Source organism: Anolis sagrei, chromosome 2, assembly GCF_037176765.1.
Source record: "Anolis sagrei isolate rAnoSag1 chromosome 2, rAnoSag1.mat, whole genome shotgun sequence".
Taxonomy (NCBI): Eukaryota; Metazoa; Chordata; class Lepidosauria; order Squamata; family Dactyloidae; genus Anolis; species Anolis sagrei.
The window spans coordinates 257,721,774-257,745,875 of NC_090022.1; the positions used below are offsets into that span (position 1 = coordinate 257,721,774).

Genomic DNA, 24,102 nt, shown 5'->3' on the forward strand with positions numbered 1-24,102 from the left:
TATAATATAGTTTCAAAGTAATGCAATGCATTTCAATGCAATTAAACTGCATTATATGAGTCCACACTGACCATATAAGGCAGTTTCAAACTGCACTGTATGGCAGTGTAGATGAAGTCTTGGTTGAAATCCTGAGTATGGAAGCTTGAGGAATCAGGCCTACCCTTGATGTGCTTAGGCCACTTCCACCAGCTGTATAAAATCAACATTGAACTGGATTATATGGCAGTTTGGACTTAGATAACCCAGTTCAAAACAGATATTGTGGATTATCTGCCTTGATATTCTGGGTTATTTGGCTGTGTGGAAGGGCCCATAGTTATATTTCATTTGAATTACTGTAACATAGACCCCTTCTGCACTGCCATATAAAATCCAGATTATCTGATTTAAACTGGATTATATGGTAGTGTGGACTCATATAATCTAGCTCAAAGTAGATGTGGATTATCTGATGTGATAATTTGGATTATTTGGCAGTGTAAAAGGAGCCTCAGGACCCTTCCACACAGCCATATAACCCAGAATATCAGGGCAGAAAATCCCAGAAGTATAAATCTAACTCCAATTATCCAATTATTCTTAGACTATACCAATGGTAGCATTTCCAAGTTCTAGTTTCATATGGGGTGCTTCCAGACATGGGGAAAACCCCTGCTGAAGAGGGTTTTAAAAACCACTTAGGCATGGGTTTTTGTCCTCATACCTCTCCTCAAAACCCAGTCTTTCTAGGAAGGGGTGTCTCCATGCCATTGTAGTAACTACCGTGATGGCATGGGGCCACTCCACCCCACCCCAAAACAGCCCCTAAAAGAAGTAAAAACTTACAGGGCCCCCACAGATGCTCCAGCAGGCCTCCTGGTGCATAGAAATGACATGTCAGGAACCCGAAGAACCGAGAGGGCTGTGGGGACTGACCCCCAGGAGTGAGTCCACACAGGCCCAATAACCCATTTGGCCTGGGCCTTTCAGGAAGGTCTGGATCTAATGGGGTATCTAATTAATTTGAGTCAAAGCAGGGTTTATCTGCTTTGTCCCAAAATAATTCTCTTTTATCAGAGACGTAGTTTGGACACCTCCGGTAAAGGCCTGACAGACCCCGCATTTTGGAGCCTGTCTGGAATTGCCCATTGTCTTTGCCTCTTTCAAAAGAAGATGTGTTAACTCACAGTTCATACCAGGAAGAAAACAATGTCATAAGCAAGATTCTATCAGATGCAGGAATTCCGCTGTATTATAGATTTTTCTTCCTTTGAAAATGCATAAGATCAAACTAAAAAGTTGACCTAAATGTTCACAACTACTGTTTGAACAACTGCTTTGTGAACATTTAGAATACCTCACCCTCTGAGGAAGCTTGCCATAGATGCAGGCGAAACGTCAGGAGAAATGCCTCTAGAACTTGGCCATATAGCCCGAAAAAACCCACAAGAACTGAGAGATTTAGAATACCCTTCTAGCTTAGGCACAGACAAACTTTGGTCCTCCAGGTGTTTTGGACTTCAACTCCCACAATTCCTAACAGCCTACTGGGAGTTGTGGGACTTGAAGTCCAAAACACCCGGAGGGCTGAAGTTTGCCTATGCCTATTCTAGCTTGATCTTATGCATTTTCAAGGTAAATAAATAGCAGTTTATATTGCAATCACAACCATCACATTGTTTTTGCTATTTCCTTCCCTTTCTGAAAAAAGGTCATAATGTGGAATTTATGCAGGAATAATTGTGTCCCAGTCATTCATTCCGACACTCCCATCTTCAAAGTTCAGCCTGAGGCATCATCTATACTGTCATATAATGCAGTTTGGTACTATATGGTCTGTGTAAATTCACATACTGCGGTTTTATGTGCCGAAACTGACCATATAATGAAGTTTCAAACTGCAGTGTATGGCAGTGTAGATGGGGCCTGACACACAACTCCTAGAAGACTAAATAGAGTTAAATGAAAGAAAAAATGCCCAGCATTAGGAGCTGCCAAGCAGACTAGAAAAATCCATGTTCTGTACACAGCTATCCAAATGGTGAGTTATCTGAACTATAACTTAAAATGTCTTCTGGTCAATGCAGTATTCTCTGACATAATCCTGCCCATCTGAACTGGTTATTGGATTGTTCGAGATGTTGTTTATTCGTTCAGCCAAAGCTCCCTGTCAGCCATCGCCACCCCCAGCTCTTTCAAGATCAAGCCAGTCATTTCAAGGATAATATCCATCCATCTTGCCCTTGGTCGGCCCCTCTTCCTTTTTCCTTCCTTTCCCCCCAGCATCATTATCTTCTCCGAGTTTTCCTGTCTTCTCATTATGTGGCCAAAGCAATTCATCTTTGCTTCTAATAGCCTTCCCTCCAGTGATCAGTTGGGCATTATTTCCTGGAGCATGGACTGGTTTGATCTTCTTGAACTCTCAGAATTTTCCTTCAACACCAGAGTTCGAAAGCATCTATCTTCCTTTGCTCAACCTTCCTTATGGTCCAGCTCTCACATCCATAGGTTACTATAGGGAATACCATTGCTTTAACTATGCGGATCTTTGAAAAAGGACAATATAATATCCTATTGGAGCACCAATGTCTTCCAGACTCAAGAGTGTTTTCCGTTTTCCCTCCTTGCCTCCTAGTTCAACTTTAACTGGAAAGGAAGGTCTGTAAACTACAAAGAACTCACCATATATACACACCCAATGGAGAAAACTAGTAAAATGAGAAAATTGACCTGATTGGCAGCTCCAATTTGAGCTTTTCTGACATTGCTATGATCCTACTGGATTCAGGGCAGGCATACCCAAGAATACAGAGAACCCAAAAGTATGTGCTGAACTTTTATTACTTTATTCCAAATGTTTCAAGTGATTCCTTTGAAAAAAAAACTTGGGAAGTAATAAAATACAGACCTGCTGTGAAGTTTGACTTGTGGTGGCTCATTCCTGGTCTCCAGAGTGATAGTTCAGAGCTCAAACATCTACAGCATGCTGACTTTCTGTAGAAACATATATGCAGGTACAAAGTGGTTCTAAATAGAAGGCAGGTAGGACTCAAACACCTTCTCTCTGTTTCTAGGTCAATCAACCATCTTCCCGGTTCAACATGGCTCTCAATTATTCACTTTCTTCTCCAAAAGAAAATGTCTTGGGTTTCTCCTTCTTTACATGAGAAAAGGTTGGTATTCTGGAGAAGTTCCACAATATCTGAAGACATAGGAAAGCATAATAATGGAAGTAGAATACACATATGTCTCTCAGAGCAAAGATACATGAACTCTAGATTTTCAACTTCTACTGTTTAGCAATTGTATAGCACTAACTTCATGCTATAATAGAGAATGCAACAACCCTTATTATATTTGCTTTCTTTCCAAGATAGTTTCACAATATGTTACAGTTATGTTATTATAAATTCATAGATCTCCAGAAACAGGAGTGCTTGAGAGCGACGTAAGAAAAATGACCATATTTAAACACACATTTCTCTTCCATATTTGAAATTCCCACATTTATCTTGTATTCATTACTCAGCTCTTAATGTTCAAGATACAATTCAGATTTCTTACCGCATTTTCCCAAGTCTAATGATTTGTATGATTACTGTAAATAAAATATTTAAAATCAAAGGTGGGAAAATTAGAATAGGGTTAATGCATTTAATTAATTATTAATAAGCTAAAATATATAATTAAACTGCATTTACATTAGAAAGAAAGCAACTATTGCATTAAACATTTAGATTTACATGAAAAATCTGAATGAAACCATTTCAGAATGAAACAAAAAAAAATGCCTTTTATGATATTGCTTCCTTCCATGATATTACTCCTCCCTATTTTAAATTTGGTAGAAGAGATGTGTATTTGAAAGCCCATTTCCCATCCATCCCACCAAAGCAATGTGCATGTGCATGTGTGTGTGTATGCATATATAGAGAAAGGCAAGCAAAACAATAGATGTCATGCTCTTCGGTGTTAATGACACTTCAGTGTAAATCTATGGATGTTTAATTAATCCTCCTGCAATTAATTAACTAATCTCTTAAACTGGGTGACAGCCCTCATTTGAGCGGGGGAAAGATCCCGGAGTTCATAACAGAATTTGTTTAAATTCTATTTTAATAATCTTAATAATTAAAATTGTAATAATGTCCCAATTTTTGTGGAAGCCAACTGGAAAAACAAAGCCCAGTGGTATGGTAATCTTGGACATGTAGCCAGAAAAAGTTGCTGAAAATTTTCACCTGTTTTTAAATGAAATGCTATGTTGTCATGCCCTTGTGGGCTTTTCAAAGTGTTGCACAAGCCTTTTCATATATGTGCCCAAACGTACGTGTATGGAAAGGTATTGCATTCTAAGTAAAGCTGGACAAAGAACTATTGAATACTGGGGCTTCATTTTCTTGCCAGAGAAGAGGAAATTCTGAATGAAGACAGCAATGCCAATTACTGGAAGTCCACTCCAAATGTTGGCAGGGTTTTTTTTTTCCTACTCTGGCTATCCTGCTATTGGTTCTCTGCCTACATTAGGGCCAAGAACTGGGTGGTCTGAGACCATTTCAAGGCAGTAGAAGCTTCCTCATTATTTCAACACAATACTTCCATACTCCTGCCAAAGATGACCTAAACCTACACTAATCTAAGAGTTGACATAATCAAGTCATTTCCCACTGGAGGCAAAAAGAAAGAAAAAAAAACCCAGTCTGCATTGCTGGTGAGGTATGATAGGGATGGGAAGGAAGGACAGATATAATGTTCCCATACATCCTGCCCTGGCCAGTGCAAATCTGGGAAAAATATTTGTAACAATTCTACCACCCATTTCTTCCCATCCTACATAGTTATTCCACCCTTCATATGGGTAGGGCTCATGTGATCCTCCAGATATTTTTGGGCTATGAACTCTCAGCTCTCTTCACTAGTGAACATGGTTCTCAGGGCTACTGGAATATAGTCCAATGACTTCTGCACAGCTGCATAATTTTTATCTCTGACATAGGGCACCTGAAAAATTGTAGGTAGTCATGTTGGTCCAGTAACAAAAAAGAAACCAAAAAACACATTTCATGGATGGCCTTGGTTCAGACAAGGGGCAGGAATCATGCAGCTGCTGTACTGCAAGGCCCAGCAGCCTTAGCCAGCATTACTAATTGTGAGTAATGGTGAGCTCTACTGTCCACCATCTGGAAGCCATTATTCCCACTCCAATCTGGATTGTGGTTTAGAATACTGTCTCTGAAATCTCAGTTCTGGGTCTATTTAGCAAGAACAATCTCAATTAATCATGTGCTTTCCAACTTTTCCATCTGCTTTTAAAATATCCCAGTTTCTCCTTTCCTATGTTCTCCCTTTGCCCTTGGCCTTCTTCCCACTGCTGCAAACTGAGTTCAAAGTACAAAAATGTTTTGCACCCAGTTAATTCAGCAGAAGAAGGAAGGATAGGGTAAAATCTTGCTGTCATCTGTGGGCTCAAGCAGAAATACACAGCTGCAACCTCTCCTAGCTCATATGTTCTTGTTTATTAGTAATCTTTGTCACTGTCACATTCTGGTGTTACTTGCTGCATGTATCTACTTTTCATCATGGCTACTGCTGGCCTATGTGCTCTAGCACATAGAGCTGTGGAACTCCCTCCCCAGTGACATCAGTCAGGTCTCATTCCTCCTGGTTTTTAGAAAGAAACTTAAGATCTGGCTTTTTACACAGGTGTTTAGTGAATAGAAAACTATGGAATGAGACATCAGCAGCTTGAATAATGGATGACAGGTTTTGGGAAACAATTTGGACATGAGATAATGACTCAGCATTTTATATGTGGTTTTAATCTGTTTGATAGATTGTTATGTGTTTTAATTGATTATATGCTTAGATTGTTTATATTTTATGATATGTGTTTTATTGTTTACCTGTGAGGCATTGAATTTTTGCTGGATTTGTAAGCTGCCTTGAGTTTCCTCCTGGGTCAAGAAAGGTGGGGTAGATACGAAGTAAATAAATAATAGCTAGTTGCTATCTTAAGTCCACCTCAGGAAGTCTTTTTTATATTTGTCCTTTGTATCCACAGATTATGTATCCACAGATTTAAATATCACCATCTTGAAAATATTTTTGAAAAGTCCCCCAAAATTTAAAAAGGAAGCCCTTCCCATTACTATCCCAATTTTTGAAAAGATATAGGCCAACGTGGCAACTCAGAGGACATGTAGGGAAGCAACATATGACACGACAGATTTCAGTATTACACTCAACTATTGCAGTTAGTTCTCTGCCTTACAGTAATTCACATTGGGATTACCACAAAGCTCCTTTCCTAACCCATCCAACCCTGTTGAAGAACTTCCATAGTAAGCTTCAGATTTTCCTTATATTCCAGTTCCCACTGCTTCAGAACCCATGTTTGAAAGGTAGACTCCCTTCAAAATGCATATTATTGGAAGAGCAAAGGTTCGATTTTCTTGCTTTTTAGTGGATGTGGTTTTAAAGTTTCCTTTAAATTTACTGATCATTTAATTGTATTTTACCTTTTGTATGTTTTTTACTGGTGCGTGCTTTTTGCAAGTTACCTTGAGCTTTAGGGTGTGAAAAACAGAAATATCTATTTATCAATCCATCTTCTTCCTATGTAAGTGCACATATAACACAGAGACATCCAATAAATTAATTGATGGGGCAATGAGCCTATAGCAGAAAAACTGGGTGGGTGAATAGGAAAGTTGCTGCAATGATTCTGCTCTCCAAATCATATGTTAATCTTTCCAGTGCACTCAAACTACACTCTAGCTATCTTAAATTATAGAACTATTGCCATGTAAATTCTGTTATATTTTTCAAGTATAGATTTCATTCTAAACAAAATACAGATTCCATTCTAAACAAACACACTTTTTCACTTCAACCTTGGGTTCTTGATCCCAAGAACTTAGAAATTCACCATCATCAATTGCTCTGTTGCAAGATGGATGGATGGCATCCTTGAAGTGACTGGACTGACCTTGAAGGAGCTGGGGGTGGTGACGGTCGACAGGGAGCTCTGGCGTGGGCTGGTCCATGAGGTCACGAAGAGTCGGAGACGACTGAACGAATTAACAACAACAACAACAAACAATTGCTCTGTTTCCAAAGTCCAGAGATGAGTGTCAGTCCTTATGTTGCCCAAATAGTCAAAAGAATGTAAGTGGAAGGTAGCAGTAGAATGGGGAGGGGGGCAGAATCCAAGTTTTGTAACTGTACAAGATTTTTTTTAGAAATGTGAACTCTAAATGGAACAAAGCTCTGCACTAATTGCCCAAAGGCCACACTTGGTGGCCATGGAGTACTGACTGATATGAGGGAAATGGGCAGAAAACCAGGTGGAAGTGGGAACGGAAAAGTGTATCCAGGAGGAAAGTATAGTTGGCTAACACAGAACAGGAATATTCAATGCTGCAACCATTTGCTGCAGGCCTCAATTCTGCAGTCCTGTCAAACTAAGCTAGGTGAGCTGTCAAGAATTTAATAATCCACTTAACTGAGATTATACCAAAAGGGACCCATATTTTATTTTTGTCATCGTCTGTTCTAAAGGAGGCATCTTTCAGCATCATTTTGCAAAAGGAAGTGTATCAGCTTTATTCCTCTCTCCTTTACATAACAGCAAGCTCAGGCTTCCTGTGCCTCAATGACACTTCTTATTATGCAGAGAGAAGAGAGTTCTTCACATTTTTACCTTAGGCCTACTTTGGATTCACATTAAGGCACACTAGGGCATAGTTGAAAGCACTCAAGACATGCCTTGCTATGTTCTGTTTTTTAATTTGAACCTGACATTCTAACTGCATATCCTGAAAATGAAAAAAGGGGGTGGGTGGGGAGCTACCAACCCAGATTCCTCGCTGGTGTAAATGCTGAAGTCAACAAATTTGCACCAGGGATGATCTTTTATTTTCTTGGCGCTAACATCCCTGCTTCTCCAAATCAGCCAGCATCAAGACGTTTTCAAGGTTTCCTGCATTTGAACCAGAGTGAATAGTCAGTCATATAAACAGAATTCTCAGAGACACTCCGTGAGTAATAAGTTCAAACAGCAAAAATTCTCACAAGCTTTTATTCTATGATCACACAGCATTACTTCCAGCTAATGCTACTGAAGCAGTGGCAGACTTTACTATTGGGTATAAAAAATACATAATGAGCATCTATGGGACACCACACAACTCCCATCAGTGAGGAAAGACCTTCATAATTCACATGTTGGTTTACCACTTCAGTTTATTTAACTCTATCATTAGGTAGCAATTGTGTCCTCAGCTGGATGTGGCGGCTGCCTGTTTCTGCGGCGCTGAAATCATAAAGGGATCCCACCTGTGTACTTTCAAAGGGATTGGGGAGAAGGAAATATGATACATTATGCATATTCTGGTATTATTGCAGAATCAGAGGCTAGTACAGGTGAAAGCAAAGATCTGACCCTTTAGTCTCCCACATGTTTGAGTGACCCTTTAAATCTGGTATTATAATTAATGAGCTGGTTCTCTCATTTTAGAAGACAAAATAGAAAAATAGGAAACTCACTGTCTGACATTGGTTTCTAGCTTTGCCCCTTGCCTTTCCCTTGGCATCAAAGGTCTTTCCGCCATTGAAACATATGCTCTGCCTTTCCTTCATTCTAAGTATTCTTATTTTCTAGCATGGAGCTCTACAAATTCATACATTTGAATGGCATTCAAAGTGTAAAGCATTGTAATTATGACGGGGAAGTTCTTCTCTTTATAAAAGAGAACAGTGCTATATTTTTAGGTCATGTGCATGGGAGCGATATAGTCTTCAGATGTACCATTTGCTTTTCTTGTGCATAGGTTTCATGGGCAAAAAGTAATACACATGTCCCCATAGTTGGAAGTATTCTTCGCAGATGCCCTTTGAACTCTAGAACTAGACAAGGCCTATGGCATTTTTGTGGAGCTTTTGAAGAATGCTGTTGGCAGGTTGTTAACTTCCTCCCAAGCTTCAGAACATACTGTAGTTATTTACTTCATTATACCAGTTCTCCATGAAGCAATGGCTTGATTTTAAAAATCTATTTCTGACCCGTGTGACCTATAGTGGTCAAGTTCCTGCAGACTTACGTAGTCTCTTCTCTACACTTGCTCAGCAGAGGCAAGCTCGATTTTAATTATCTGCTATTATCTCTGACATCAAGAGTGTAGCAGTGATTATTTGGCATAATTTTAGAACTCTGGTTATTTTAAAGCCCTGTGAATAAAAATATATTTTAATATAAAAAACCCATTGTCCTGGTCATAACAAAAAAAAACATTCTGATTGTTTGGGTCACATTTTGAACATTGATTCCATAATTATTTGGATTTAGTAATGTTGTCATCACTGACACCTCTGTGTCTAACCTTGTAGGTTACGCACTATCATGGAAATGTGTCTCATAGAGGAGGTGTATTGCAAAACACTAATAATCTCCTTGAGAACAGAACAGGACAGGCAACTATAATTATGCTCAGCTGCATCACTAGTTCCCTAAAGCAAGGATTGGTCGAAAAACGTGCATACAAGACTACCAGAAAATAAAACGTAATGGTTTAACATTTGTTTTTCTTTTTTTGTATTGAAATAAAAAAATCTCATTTTAATACTAGTGTTTTAGAGATTTTACACTTTATTGATGCTGCAATAAAAACTGATTTTAGAAGCTAAGGCTAAGCTAAGGCAATCCACCCATCTGTAGTTAAGCTCCACTGAATTCAATCGAACTTACTTCAGAGTAAATATTACAGGATTATGATTACACTTTCTTAGTTGTATCCTGGAGGTGGTACACAGAATTTCAACTCTGGTGAACTGCGTTTCAATACAGAAAGAATTAAATAACACTTTGGATGCGGAATTCGACTGGATTTGGTAATACGGCTGTTAATACTGTTTTATTGTTTTAATTAACACTCTTTATTGTTTTAATTGTTGATATATTGCTTTGTTATATGTAGTGGCATTGAATTGTTGCCAAATGTAAGCCGTCCTGAGTCCTTGAGGAGGACAGGGTAGAAATACTGTAAATAAATAAATAAATAAATAAATAAATAAAGCAACATTAACCTATTTGTACCTGGAAGCTGTGATGAGCTGCTTAATCCTGTTGCACCTTAATCCTGACAAGACGGAGACCCTCTTGGTCAGTCTGGGACCAATTGAGGTATATAGGGTGGCAGCCTGTGCTTGATGGGTTATACTCCCCCTAAGGACACACGTTTGCAGCTTGGGAGTCCTTCTGGACTCAGCACTGACTCTTGAAGCTCAGGTGCTGGTGGTGGCCAGGAGGGCTTTTGCACAATTAAAACTTGTGCACCAGCTGTGCCCGGACCTTTAATAGCCTGATCTGGGCACAGTGGTCCATGCCTTGGTACATCTCGAATGGATTACTGCAATACACTCTATGTGGGACTGCCTTTGAAGATGTCTCGGAAACCGCAACTAGTGCAAAGAGCAGCGGCCAGATTACTAGCAGGAGCAGACTACAAGGAGCATACTATCACCCACCCCCCATTAAAGCATCTCAACTGGCTTCCTGTGTCTTTCTGGGCCCAATTAAAAGTGAAGGTTATTATCTCTAAACCCCTTTGTGGTTTGGGGCCAGCCTATTTGAGTGACTGCATATTCCCCATGAACCTACTTGGGCCCCGAGGTCCTCCAAGGAGGCCCTACTCATGGTCCCATCGGGTGTGGCTGGTGGGGATGAGAGAAATTGGCTTCTTGGTCATGCCCTCTGGCTCTGGAACACTCTCTTCAAAGAGATCAGACTGGTTCCCACTCTCTTTACCTTTAGAAAGGAACTGAGAATATGGATGTGGAAGCAGGCTTTTGACAATGGTTAACTACCATTTAAGTGATGGAGTTTTTAACTGATCCCTATTTTAACTATATCTTAACTGTTTTATTAATAGAAACTGGCTTCTCCCAGGAGAGACTACCATTTTCCACCATTTCACTCAAAGGTCAGTTCCTTCAAGTTACATTGACCCATAGATAAGTAGACCCAAGTTTTGAGGTTAATTATTTTGACTGAAATGTCTAGACTTATACATGAACACTAGAGCAAAACATTGAAGTATTTTGAGTGAGGGACTTTATTGCACAAATATGGCAAACCGGCCCAGTAGAATGGTTCCTATTTCATGGTACCATGTTCAATCCAATGCTGGTCTACCACCTTCCTATGACAAATCTGTCCACTATTGACAAGCAAACTTGTCAATTGCTCTTGATCGTACCACTATGCTACACCTCACCAGATGCGACAACTTCCATTTGCTTCTCTGCCAGCATGGAGTAAAGAAGCGATGTCAGGGAGTGAGGTTGTCCTCCTTTTCCCCTCCCAGTAATAAAAGTGAGGTTTTGATTTATTTTTAAACCTAAAACTCACAGAAATTTATTGTGAAAAGCCTTCAGAACCTCTGAGGATGTCTACCATAGATGAAGGCAAAACATCAGAAGAGAATGCTTCTAGAACATAGCCAAACAGCCCAAAAAACCTACAACATTCACAGAAATTGTGAAGTTGCTTTACATTTTTTTTAAAAAAAAAACCCTTATGAACAAGTGGAACTGTGAGTAATATTAGCCTCCTAACAGAAAGTCAGAGTACCACAGTGCAGTCAGACATTGCTACCGCACAACTAGAACATATGTGATACTAGGGGTGATCTAATAAGTTGATGGAACTCAAATGCAATGCAATGGGAAAGCAGCTTCGTGCGACAAAGTTTTAAGTCACAGCATATACTTCTCTAGCACATCTTTAGATTTCTCCAAGGTATTGTGTTCAAGTAGATACAAACATTAGCTGTAAATGAAAATGAGAGAGAAAAACCAGTTGATTATTCTTCAAGGTATGTTCAGGAATGTCAGAAATGATTGTCTCAAAAATCTAATTTATGATATTTATACTTATAAATTTTGCCCCATTTTCATTAAGAATTGAAGATTCCAGTTTGATACTTCCCTGTTCATCCTTCAGAAAGGCTCTAAGGATAGATCTACGCTTTCCCTCTATATTGGGGCCAATCCAGTATGGCATATACTGGATTGGCCCTGGGGTGACTCAGAAAAGCATTTCCTCTGGCTGTTGTGGAGGAGTTGCTGCCTCATCTCTCTGCACTCATCCAAGCTCACTGCAGGCAACAACTGACAGGTAGGCCCCATATTACAGCCAAAGAGTGTTGCAACATAGATAGGAGGGATGGCAAGTACTAGCCCATGGCCCCATGCCACCCGAGCTTGGGAAGCACAGGATGGCAGTGAGAACAGTTGCAGTCAGTTCAACTCTTCAGAGAGATCCAAAGTTGAGGGACAGTCTGAATTCTGGGCCAGGGTGAGCCCCTGTTAAGGCTAATTTCTACCCAAACAATGACTCTAAATGTGCACTACAGTCCTTATCAGACACAGTCTTCTCTGCGTCTTCTTCTTTGTTTTCAGGCACTGCAAAAATGGAGGCGAACGAAGGCCACCCCCAGTGTTGCCAGCACTTGAAAATGGAGAGACTTCATTTTCAGGAGTCATATGCTACCTGACTCCTAACTGGGGAACGTAGGGAGGAATTGGGAAAATGATGTGGGACAGGAGGCCATCCCAGACAAGGAAAGATGGTAGGGAATGGAAGATGCTTCCCTCTGCTTTCTCCCTGCCTGTCTGATGAGGTGCAACATCTTCTTTTACGGGGTTAGCCTCTAAAGCTCTTTCTCTAATTGGGGATGGAAAACTAAAGGTTTGACTAATTTTATTTTTATACTACAGATTGGGTATCCCTTATCTGGAAATCTAAAAGGCTCCAGAATTGTCTATGTTGGTGGCTGAAAAAACAGCACCTTTGTTTTATAATAGTCCAAAGTCCTCAACTTTGTTTTATGCAGTAAACTATTAAAAGTGACGTCTATAAAATTGTATTCAGGCTATGTGTATAAGGTATGTATGAAACATAAACAAATTTTGTGTTTAGACTTGAATCTACTCTCCAAAACATCTATGTAAATGAAAATATTCTGAAATTAAGAAAATGTGAAATCCAAAACACTCATAGTACCAAGCATTTCAGATAAGAGATATTGAGCCTGAATTATGTGTGCTATGTGAATGTACTCTTCAGTAAAATGTTTACTACCTTAGTAAATAGTAGAGACTCTCTACTATTTTACAATTACTTTATACTATTCATGATTTTGTTTTCTGTCAGTCTTCTTCATTTATAGTGCAAGAGAATATTTATTCCTCCACTGAAACTCAAAAATGTATATGATAAAGATAACCATGGTAAGTCATGATACATTTTAAAATATTGTTGATTGTATTCAGAACACAGACACTAAAATGTAAAATGATTCACAATTTGCTAAAAGATAAAGTCGGGCAAATAAGGGCCACAGACTCTCATTGCAATACTACTAGCATGTTTTTAAAGTTACTTTTTAACTAGATGCAACAGATGAAAAAGCTCTGGAATTCTGTTTAACAATAAACATCCTAAGCTTATGAGCCATTTGGAAATATGCCCTGTGTATTCAAAAAGGGTTACTCCCCATAAAAAGGCTGTAGCCCAATAGCAGGGTCGGGATTCAAAGACCCCTATGCCTGTGCGTGCTTTCTGAGCACCACAAGCAGCTTTTCTGGATTGTTAACAGGAGATACAAATGAAAACCCTTTGTACACGTAAAGCATACTATGGTACATGCCGTTCTTAGGATTCTAGCCAGTGTGGTGTCTACAGTAGGAAGATCACTTCCAATGGCAAATAAAGAAGTATAATTGAATATTAAATGCAAGCAAAAACTCAACTGCTACTGACATTTCCTGGCAGAGTTGGCCCTTCATATTTGTAGATTTGACTTTTATTTATTTATTTATTATTTACAGTATTTGTATACTGCTTTTCTCACCCTGAGGGGGACTCAAAGCGGTTTACACATAAGTAATGGCAAAAATTCAATGCCAGTACAAACCATTACAATTATACACTACAATTAGACATAAATTAAATTAAAAAATACATCCATGAGAAAGAATACAATCATTAAAACAATAAAACAGTCTCATCCGTCGAATCACCGTTCCAGTCATTGTCTTTCCGAAATGCTGCATACATTTACTTCTACTGCCCAAAGGCCTGGTCCAAAACCATGATTTTTTTTTCTAAAATGCCATGGAGACATTGTGAGGTATGCCCTCTCAGAGCTGGAGAAAGGGGAGGGGAAGGAAAGAAAGAAAAAGAGAAGAAAGGAATGGAGAAGGAAAAGAGGGCTGGGTGAAGAAATAAAAAGGAGGGAAGGAAGGAAGGAAGAAAAAGAAACCAGGGAAAGATATAAGAGTAGGGAAAGAGAAAGGATGGATCTTCGACACTTCATAGAAAAATGCCAAACTGCCTCTTTCATCAAAGGGAATGGAACCCAGTTAACCACTCAACCCTAAGGGGTGCATCTACATCCTAGAATTGATGCAGTTTGACACCACTTTAACTTCTATGGTTCTAAGCTATGGAATCATGGGAACTATAGTTTTAAAAGGTCTTTAGGCTTCTCTGCCAAATCCCAGCAACTACAACTCCCAAATATCAAGGTCTATTTTCCCCAATGAAAATAATATTATGGTTGGGGATCCCCAAACTCCACCAGTGTTCATTGTTTATTCATTTAGTCACTTCTGACTCTTTGTGACCTCATGGACCAGCCCACGCCAACGCTCCCTGTCGGCCGTCACCACCCCCAGCTCCTTCAGTCAAGCCAGTCACTACAAGGATACCATCCATCCATCTTGCCTTTGGTCAGACCTTTTCCTTCCATTTTCCCCAGCATCACTGTCTTCTCTAAGCTTTCCTTTCTTTTCATTATGTGGCCAAAGTACCGGGATTGAGTGTTAGCTGCATTAAGATCACTCTGACCAAAAGGTCATGAGTTCGAAGCCAGCCCGGGTTGGAGTGGGTTTCCAACCAATTGTGTGTAGCCTGTTGTCGACCTTTGCAACCCGAAAGACAGTTGCATCTGTCAAGTAGGGAAATAACGTACCACCTTAAAGTGTGGGGAGGCTAAATTAACTGATTTATGAGGCCATAAAGAAGACTCCAGCAAAGCATTCCAGTGGGGAAGCATGCGGGAATGCGCAAGTGCTTCATCAGTGTCACAGATGGACGATGAAAGCGACAGCTCCCCTGGCAGCTAGAAAAAGTTAAATAGCCTCTGTGTATGCCTGTATATGTTTGTATGTCAAAGATTGGCATTGAATGTTTGCCATATATGTGTACACTATAATCCGCCCTGAGTCCCCTGCGGGGTGAGAAGGGTGGAATATAAAAGCTGTAAATAAATAAATAAATAAATAAATAAAGGACTTCACTAGTGTTAACATTTGCACATATTGAGCATGCGTGCCAAGTTTGGTCCAGATGCATCATTGTTTTGAGTCCACAGTGCTCCCTGGATGTAGGTGAAATACAACTCTAAAACTCAAGGCTAATGTCCACCAAAACCTTTCAGTATTTTCTATTGGTCATGGGAGTTCTATGTGCCAAGTTTGGTTCAATTCCATGGTTGGTGGAGTTCCAAATGTTCTTTGATCCTAGGTTAACTGTAAATCCAAGGAACTACAACTCCCAAATGACAAAATTTATCCCTCCTCTACCCCACCAGTATTCAAATATGGGTGTATTGGGTTATTGTGCCAAATTTGGTCGTTAAAGAAAATACATCCTGCATATCAGATATTTACTTGATGATTCATAACAGTAGCAAAATTACAGTTGTGATATCTTGGTCTAGCATTTTTCCATTCTCTGTTTCATTTCCTTGTTTTGCTCTCTCTTTGATGTGGATTTTTCCATTTGTGCTTAGTTTAAGGGTGGTGCTTAAAACCCCCTAGAGGCCTGGCTCAGTGGTTTAGCCTGTTGCCTCAGAACTGTCTGAAAGGCTTTCTCCTCCTTTCTTAGTCTGTGCCAGAGCTTTAGAGAAGGCCAGAAATTGTCTGGGTTCCTTGGCCTGGCAATCTAAACAGGCATTCTATAGCACCGTACAGCTTAGTATTTACCAAAAGTATATACCTTATAGTCTTCATAGCTTGTACTAAACCATCAGCATAGCTAGTACAGACCATCATAATTGTGCATATACCACACAGCCAATATAGTTGACTGACTGAAGTTAACTTTGCTTTTGTTTCCAATAAACTTATTTGGTTAACTTTAATCCTGTCTCAAGAGTCTTTATTTTAAAGAAATGAAGTACATCAGAGGGTATACCAATAGCTACTGGGAATAGCCAGACATATATTTTTTCCTTTTTGCTGGAAGAAACATCAACAACCTTAGATATGCAGATGATACCACTTTGACTGCTGAAAGTGAGGAGGAACTGAGGAGCCTTCTAATCAAGGTGAAAGAAGAAAATGCAAAAGCTGGCTTGCAGTTAAACATTAAAAAACCCCAAATTATGGCAACAAGACTGATTGATAACTGGCAAATAGAGGGAGAAAATGTGGAGGCAGTGACAGACTTTGTATTTTTAGGTGCAAAGATTACTGCAGATACATACTGTAATCAGGAAATCAGAAGATGTCTATTTCTTGGGAGGAGAGCAATGACCAATTTCGCTAAAATAGTGAAGCGTAGAGACGTCACATTGGCAATCACGATCCACATAGTTAAAGCAATGGTATTCCCCGTAGTCACCTACAGATGTGAGAGTTGGACCATGGGGAAGACTGAGCGAAGGAAGATAGATGCTTCTGAGTTGTGGTGTTGGGGAAAGTTCTGAGCGTGCCTTGGACCACGAGAAGATCCAACCAGTCCATACTCCAGGAAATAAAGCCCAACTGCTCACTGGAGGGAAGGATATTAGAAGCAAAGATGAAGTATTTTGGCCACATGAGAAGAAAGGAAAGCTTAGATAAGACAATGATGCTGGGTAAAATGGAAGGAAAAAGGAAGAGGAGCAAGATGGATGGATGGTATCCTTGCAGTGGCTGGTTTGAGCTTGAAGGAGCTGGGGGTGGTGACGGCTGACAGGGAGCTGTGCCGTGGGCTGGTCCATGAGGTCATGAAGAGTCGGAAGCAACTGAACGAATGAACAACAAACAACTCCCAAATGACGAAATTAATCACCCTCCACCCCACCAGTATTCAAATATGGGCGTATCGAGTATTTGTGCCAAATTCGGTCCAATTAAAGAAAATACATCCTGCATATCTGATATTTACTTGATGATTCATTTTGTTGTTGTTCATTCGTTCAGTCATTTCCGACTCTTCGTGACCTCATGGACCAGTCCACGCCATAGCTCCCTTTCGGTCATCACCACCCCCAGCTCCTTCAAGGTCATTCCAGTTACTTCAAGGATCCCATCCATCCATCTTGCCCTTGGTCGGCCCCTCTTCCTTTTTCATTCCATTTTCCTCAGCATCATTATCTTCTCCAAGCTTTCCTTTCTTCTCATGACATTTATTTATTGTGTCATCCGCAACCAGAACATTGCGTTACATTTCTAACAGAACAAAACAAACAAACAGATAAGAAAAAAAACCCCACAAATTTTGCAAAGTTGGTAGCTGATTAAATGTCCTTTGACCAGTATCTGGCCACTTGGAGTGCCTCTGGTGTTGCCGCAAGAAGGTCCTCCATCGTGCATGTGGCAGGGCTCAGTTTGCATTGGAGCAGGTGGTCAGTGGTTTGCTCTTCTCCACACTCGCATGTCATGGATTCAACTTTGTGGCCCCATTTCTCAAGATTGGCTCTGCATCTCGTGGTGCCAGAGCGCAGTCTGTTCAGTGCCTTCCAAGTCTTTTGTGTGCCCAGGGGGAGTCTCTCATCTGGTATCACCCACAGATTGAGGTGCTGGGTTTGAGCCTGCCACTTTTGAACTCTCGCTTGCTGAGGTGTTCCAGCGAGTGTCTCTGTAGATCTAAGAAAACTATTTCTTGATTTAAGTCGTTGACGTGCTGGCTGATACCCAAACAAGGGATGAGCTGGAGATGTTTCTGCCTTGGTCCTTTCACTATTGGCTGCAACTTCCCGGCGGATGTCAGGTGGTGCAATACTGGCTAAGCAGTGTAATTTCTCCAGTGATGTAAAGCGCAGACACCCTGTGATAATGCGGCATGTCTCATTAACAGCCACATCCACTGTTTTAGTGTGGTGAGATGTGTTCCACACTGGGCATGCATACTCAGCAGCAGAGTAGAACAGCGCAAGGGCAGATGTCTTCACTGTATCTGGTTGTGATCCCCAGGTTGTGCCAGTCAGCTTTCGTATGATATTGTCTTCTCATGACGTAGCCAAAGTACTTCATCTTGGCCTCTACTATTCTTCCCTCCAATGAGCAGTCGGGCTTTATTTCCTGAAGTATGGACTGATTGGATCTTCTCGCAGTCCAAGGCACTCTCAGAATTTTCCTCCAGCACCACAGTTCAAAAGCATCTATCTTCCTTCGCTCAGCCTTCCCTATGGCCCAGCTCTCACATCCGTAGGTGACTACGGGGAATACCATTGCTTCATAATGATAATTGCTACCATTATGATTCATAACAGTAACAAAATTACAGTTATTAAGTAGCAACGAAAATAATTGTATGGTTGATGGGTGGGTGGGGGGGTTTCCACAACATGAGGATCTGTATTAAGGGGTCTCAGCATTAGGAAGCTTTTGAACCACGGCTATAGGCCTTGATCTATATATTTCCGAGAGCCTGGAACCTGAGCGAAGACTGTGGAGGATTCAATTGTTCATCCATTTGACGGGAGCTGCCTCTGCGCATGCGCCCTTCTTGAGTGAGACAGCGCACAATAAGAGAGGCGGGAAGCGCGAGCGGCCCCGCCCTCCTTGCTTGCTTGCTTCCCTCGCGAGGCGCCTCCTCCTCCTCCTCCTCTCTTCCCTTCCCGCCAATAGTGTGCTGATTCTGTACCTCGCGCGAGACTCCTCACTCAAAAACACACCCTCCCCTCCGCGCGCTCTCGCTCTCTCCCTTTACAGGCGGCACGAGACCTGCCAGCCACAACTTCCGGGTTCAGGGAGACTCTCATCAAGGCGATCGTTGGTTACTATCCTAAACAACGTGCGCGCGCGCTCTCCTTGCTTCTTCGCCGGGATTCCAGCGGCGCATGCGCAATTTCCACCAGCCAATCTACTGTTGCTTTTCTCCCTCCCCCCATCTTCGGGCGCCGGTCTTCTAACTCGCGCCTGTCTAACAGCCCTCCCGAATCGGCTTATTGGGGGGTATCATTCAGCCTTTCTCCCGTTGGTAGCTTTGCTGTCCCAGTTCTCTAGCAGTGTAGCAGTGTAGCGGGGAAGGCGTTGGAGCGGGGATTGAGGGTGGTTTTATTTTTCTACTCAGGCACCTTTGGAGACAGCTCTATTTGGGGTCCTTTCCCAGCTGGGTCCTGCCGTGACCTTTGCAGGCTCAGGAGGCGTGCGCCGGGAAGGAGAAGCCGGTGCTGGCTGAAGGGAGAGGGATCCCGGGCCGAGTGTGGAGGATTTATGAGCAGGGTGCGGGGCGAGAGGGCGAGGCGTAGCCGCCCGTTGGAGCAGCATGGTGAGTCCGGAGGGCCGAAACAGGGAAGGGGTTAGGGCAGGCATGGGCGAACTTGGGCCCTCCCTCCCACCAGGTCAGTGCTTCTCAACCTGGGGTCCCCAGATGTTTTTGGCCAGTTTACCATTTGTTAGGATTTCTGGGAGTTGAAGGCCAGAAACATCTGGGGACTCCAGGTTGAGAACCACTGCTCCAGGTGTTTTGGACTTCAACTCCCACCATTCCTAACAGCCTCAGGCCTCTTCCTTTTCCCTGAGAAGGAAGGGGCCTGAGGCTGTTAGGAATGGTGGGAGTTGAAGTCCAAAACACCTGGAGGGAGGGAGGGCCTAAGTTTGCCCATGTCTGGGTTAGGGGCACATTTTAAAAAAGCAGAACACCAGGTCTAGCTTGTTTAAAACTTCTGTGTAACCTTGGTAGCCAGGAAGTGAAACCCAGCCTCCCTCCCCCCCAACCCCCCAGTATTATTTATTTATGGTATTTTTAAGCCGCCTTTCTCAGCCCGTAGGGGACTTAAGGCTGCTTGCAAATTGGCAGCAATTCGATGCCATAATAGTCATAAAACACAATTCAAAACATTTAACACACATTATGCAAACCATATAAAATCACTAAAAACATATAATCACCAGTGACTTATTGATTAACTCATTTTCCAGAAGCATTGTCTAAGCCATTCCATGTTCACTCTTTCCTAGTTCCATGTTTATCTAATTACACTATGTTTCCAAAGGCTTGTTCGAAGAGCCAGGCTTTTACTTTTTTTTCGTAATGTCATGAGGGAGGGGACCAATCTAATATCCCTAGCCGAGGGGCCACCACTGAGAAGGCCCTGTCTCTCGTCCCCACCAGGCGGGATCGAGAGCAGGGCCTCCTCAGAAGATTTAAGTTCATAGCTGGCTCATAAGGAGAGATACGTTCGGACAGGTAAGCTGGGCTGGAACTGTTTAGGGCTTTATAGGCTACAGCCAGCACTTTGAATTGTGCCCAGTAGCAAACTCACAGCCAGTGGAGCTGACTCAACAGAGGAGTGGTGCAACAGAGGAGTAGTATAGGTGGAGAAGATGTAGTTTTAATAGGAAATTTTCAGAGATGTTATTTACTGCCAAACTAGCCTGTTTATGCAGTAGGCCTGTGTTTACAGAAAATGTTGATTGTTTGAGAAAACAATGCTGCAGAGAGGAAGTTACTTTTCTTTATTTATTTACCATATTTATATACCGCTCTTCCCAGCCCGAAGGTAACTCAAGGTGGTTTACAGTATATCCGGAAAAAACCAGCTAGCTGGTGGCTAGTTAGTCCCAAGTTTCCTAGTCACTTTAGATTTATGTTTACATAGAACGGCCGATAAGATTGATTGATTAAGGCAGTCATGGTCAGAGAACAATAGACTAACGTTGTACTATAGTTCTGTCATTGTTAGGGTCCCACGTGTGCTATTATGTCAGTCAAAATCATAACCAGTGAGCAACTATATAGCTAGCTTAGACCAATGAAATAATTTGCCTTTGGGAAACAGTGAGAATGTGTATGCCAAAAATGATAAAACCTCTGCAGCCCTATCGGGGGTTGTGACAAATGCTTTGATTGCATTCCTACATGCATGTTTGTCGTTATTGCTACGGCCATGTAATAAAGCCTTTGTAGTAAGCATCTAACTTATGGCTTCCTCTTTGCATAGCTACATTGGGCTGATTAGGGGACTTCTAAGCTTGTGTATTTGGAGTGCTGGTGAGCCAATGCTCCTACATCAGTTGCCCCTTCACAGGCACTCTTCAAGTTGCAAACATCCAACTTACAGACGACACCTAGTTAAGAATGGGAGTGAGACAACAGGAAGATTATCCACTCTTTGGATGGGAAATCAATTCCTGGAAAAGTTATTATCATGGGGGAAAGGTGTCACCACTGAGGCTTTATCCCCAGTCCTTGTTTCTATGGCAACCCCAAAACTTTCAAAACCCGATTATTACAGGGACAGAAAGTGAGGTGAAATCTTTTGAATTGGGGGGGGGGGGGGGGCACAGATAGCAAAACAATTGATATAGGGGTGTCAAGCCTTCTCTATGCCATCCAAAACTAAAATAATAATAGGTAAGGTAAAGGTTTTCTCCTGACATTAAGTTCAGTTGTGTCCAACTCTGGGGATTGGTGCTCATCTCCATTTCTAAGCCAAAGAGCCGGCGTTGTCCGTAGACACTTCCTAGGTCATGTGGCCGGCATGACTGCATGAAGAGCCGTTCCCGCCAGAGCTGGGGCAGATTCCAACATGCAAAGAGGCAAACATTCAATGCCTTGACAAAACTATACATCCAAATACAAATACGATAACAACCCAACCAAGTCTCAAAATGAAACAACATGTACAAAATGATTTTGTTTTGGTCAGAAGTAATAATAATAACAACTTTATTGTTACACCCCGCCACCGAAGGGACTCATGGCAGCTTACATGGGACCAAGCTCAGCATAGACAAGGGTTACAAAGTAATACAATTAAAATATAAAATATACTTAAAAACAATAAAAGCAGAACAGTAAAAACATCATAAAAAGATCAATCGACATCACAACCAGTAGCTGGGAAAAAGAGGGAATGTTCAGATTTAAGAGGGCAGGGCAAGGGCTTGTGCAACCACAAACTATAGGGTTGGGCTGGAAGTGAAGTCTGGAAAACTAAGGTAATAAATCAAGGTTGGGCAGACCTGATCGGAAGCTAAATTATTATTTAAAGGCACATTGGAACATCCAAGTTTTTAAGTGTTTATGGAAGGTGGACAGAGTGGGAGCTAATCTAATCTCCCTAGGGAGAGTTCTAGACCCCGGGGGAGGGGAGGAGGGATGGACACCACCGAGAAAGCCCTCTCCCTTATTCCCACCGTGTTTGTGACTGAGGTGGAAGTGAGAAAAGGGCCTTCCCAGCAGATCTTAGAGCCCGAGCCGGTTCATAGAGGGAGATACGGTCACGATGATAAGGTACACTTAAAGAATGTACCTGTTCTGACTTACATACAAATTCAGCTTAAGAGAAAACCTGCAGAACCTGTCTTGTTCATAACTTGGGGACTGCCTGTAATAAAATATGTGGGCAACCAGTCACAAAAGTATGTGGTAGATTGCAAGACGTATTATCAGCCCGAGATGTACAGTATTCTCAGCATTATATAGCATACAGGTTTACACTGAATATATAAAACAGTTTGATCTGGATTATATGGCAGTGTAGATCTAGTTTGTATTTCACGGATTCTGAATCCATGCTCTTCTCCAGGTTGCACACAGATGTTTTAAAGGTATAATATGAAATGAGCTAAAATATTCCAAAATCTGCCCTCCACATTTGCAGATATGAGTTTTGCAAATTTGATTCTTCACAGATTTTGTTAAAATATTCTCTCTAGGAATCTCTTGCACTTCCTGGCCACTTCCTGGTCATTTCTTCAGAAAGTTGATCAAGGTGGTGCTGGAGGACCTAGAGATTGTCTTATGCCATTCTGTAGTCAGACTTCCAACAGGAATTGACCATAGAGTCATGCTGGAGAATGTAGAGATTCCTCGAAATGTTTTCTCTCATGTTAAAAACCAAGGAAAAGCATGGAGGGGCCCAATGCCCAACAAATGTGGAGGGTTGACGGTAATTCTAAAAAGCAATCCTTCATGCCTAGGGCTCATTGTACCAGGTTCTTCCCTCAAGTTCCAGTATGTGGACAGTCCCTCTGTTTCTTTAGTGTTCTGAAGCATCATTTGTTCTACTCAATGTGTTTCTTGCACTCTGCTTAATATTTTCAAGGCTGAATATTGAAGGAAAACTTCTTCCTTACACTCAAGTTTACATATGTGCATGAGAGAGGTTGATGCAGTCATTGAGCTTCTTTAATAGCACATATTGGAAATAAACACAAGGTAAACTCCAAGATCATCTTGTGATAATAGCCTTATTTGGCCATACAGGGGCACAAAACTGAATGTGTTGTGAACATGACATCTATGTTTTTGCTTTAAGATAATGTAGGAAGGATGTGAAGGGAAATGCTGTAGGGAACAGAAGCATACAGCACACAGGAAGAGGAGGGGGAGCTGAATCTGATAATGAAAGTGACATTACAGGCATGCATGGGTCCAGTTCCCTCTCCTCTACCTGTTTGCCATCAGTTTCTGTTCACCATGGTATCTTCCTTCCTTTGCACGGATGAAGTAGACACTCATGGTATGTAAGAAGATGAAAAGGAAATAGAGTAAGTGAAGTATGGAACCAGTTTCTATTATTCTTCCCCCTGCAACCATGGTTAGTAGTCCTCCCCCTTCCTGGGTTTCTATGTTCAGCAACAGTGCTCCCCCCCCCAAAACCTGGGGGGGGGGGTCCACTTTCATAGGGAGCTGTACTCATAACCCCTGCAAGCTGTATAGAATTGGCCGTTCAGTACCTAAGTTTTATATCTTTGAATTAAAACTATCTAGGGATACCCATGATCATAAAACAAAACCAAATTAAAATTGAATTAACCTTAATTGGGCAAAACACATCACAATAGGTTTTGAAGTTCACTGACTTCTTCATCAGAAAAAGTTGTAAAAGAACA

General features: G+C 41.4%; 1 protein-coding gene across 1 annotated transcript in view; it reads left to right on the forward strand.

Moving 5' to 3' along the window:
* The first annotated feature begins 19,362 nt into the window (after positions 1–19,362).
* The window catches only part of TMEM161B (transmembrane protein 161B), a 30,798-nt gene continuing 26,058 nt past the window's right edge, over positions 19,363–24,102 (forward strand). The window contains exon 1 of the mRNA XM_060761749.2: positions 19,363–19,528. Coding sequence (XP_060617732.1) covers positions 19,526–19,528 — 3 coding nt within the window. The 5' untranslated portion in view covers positions 19,363–19,525. The remainder of the gene's footprint in view (positions 19,529–24,102) is intronic.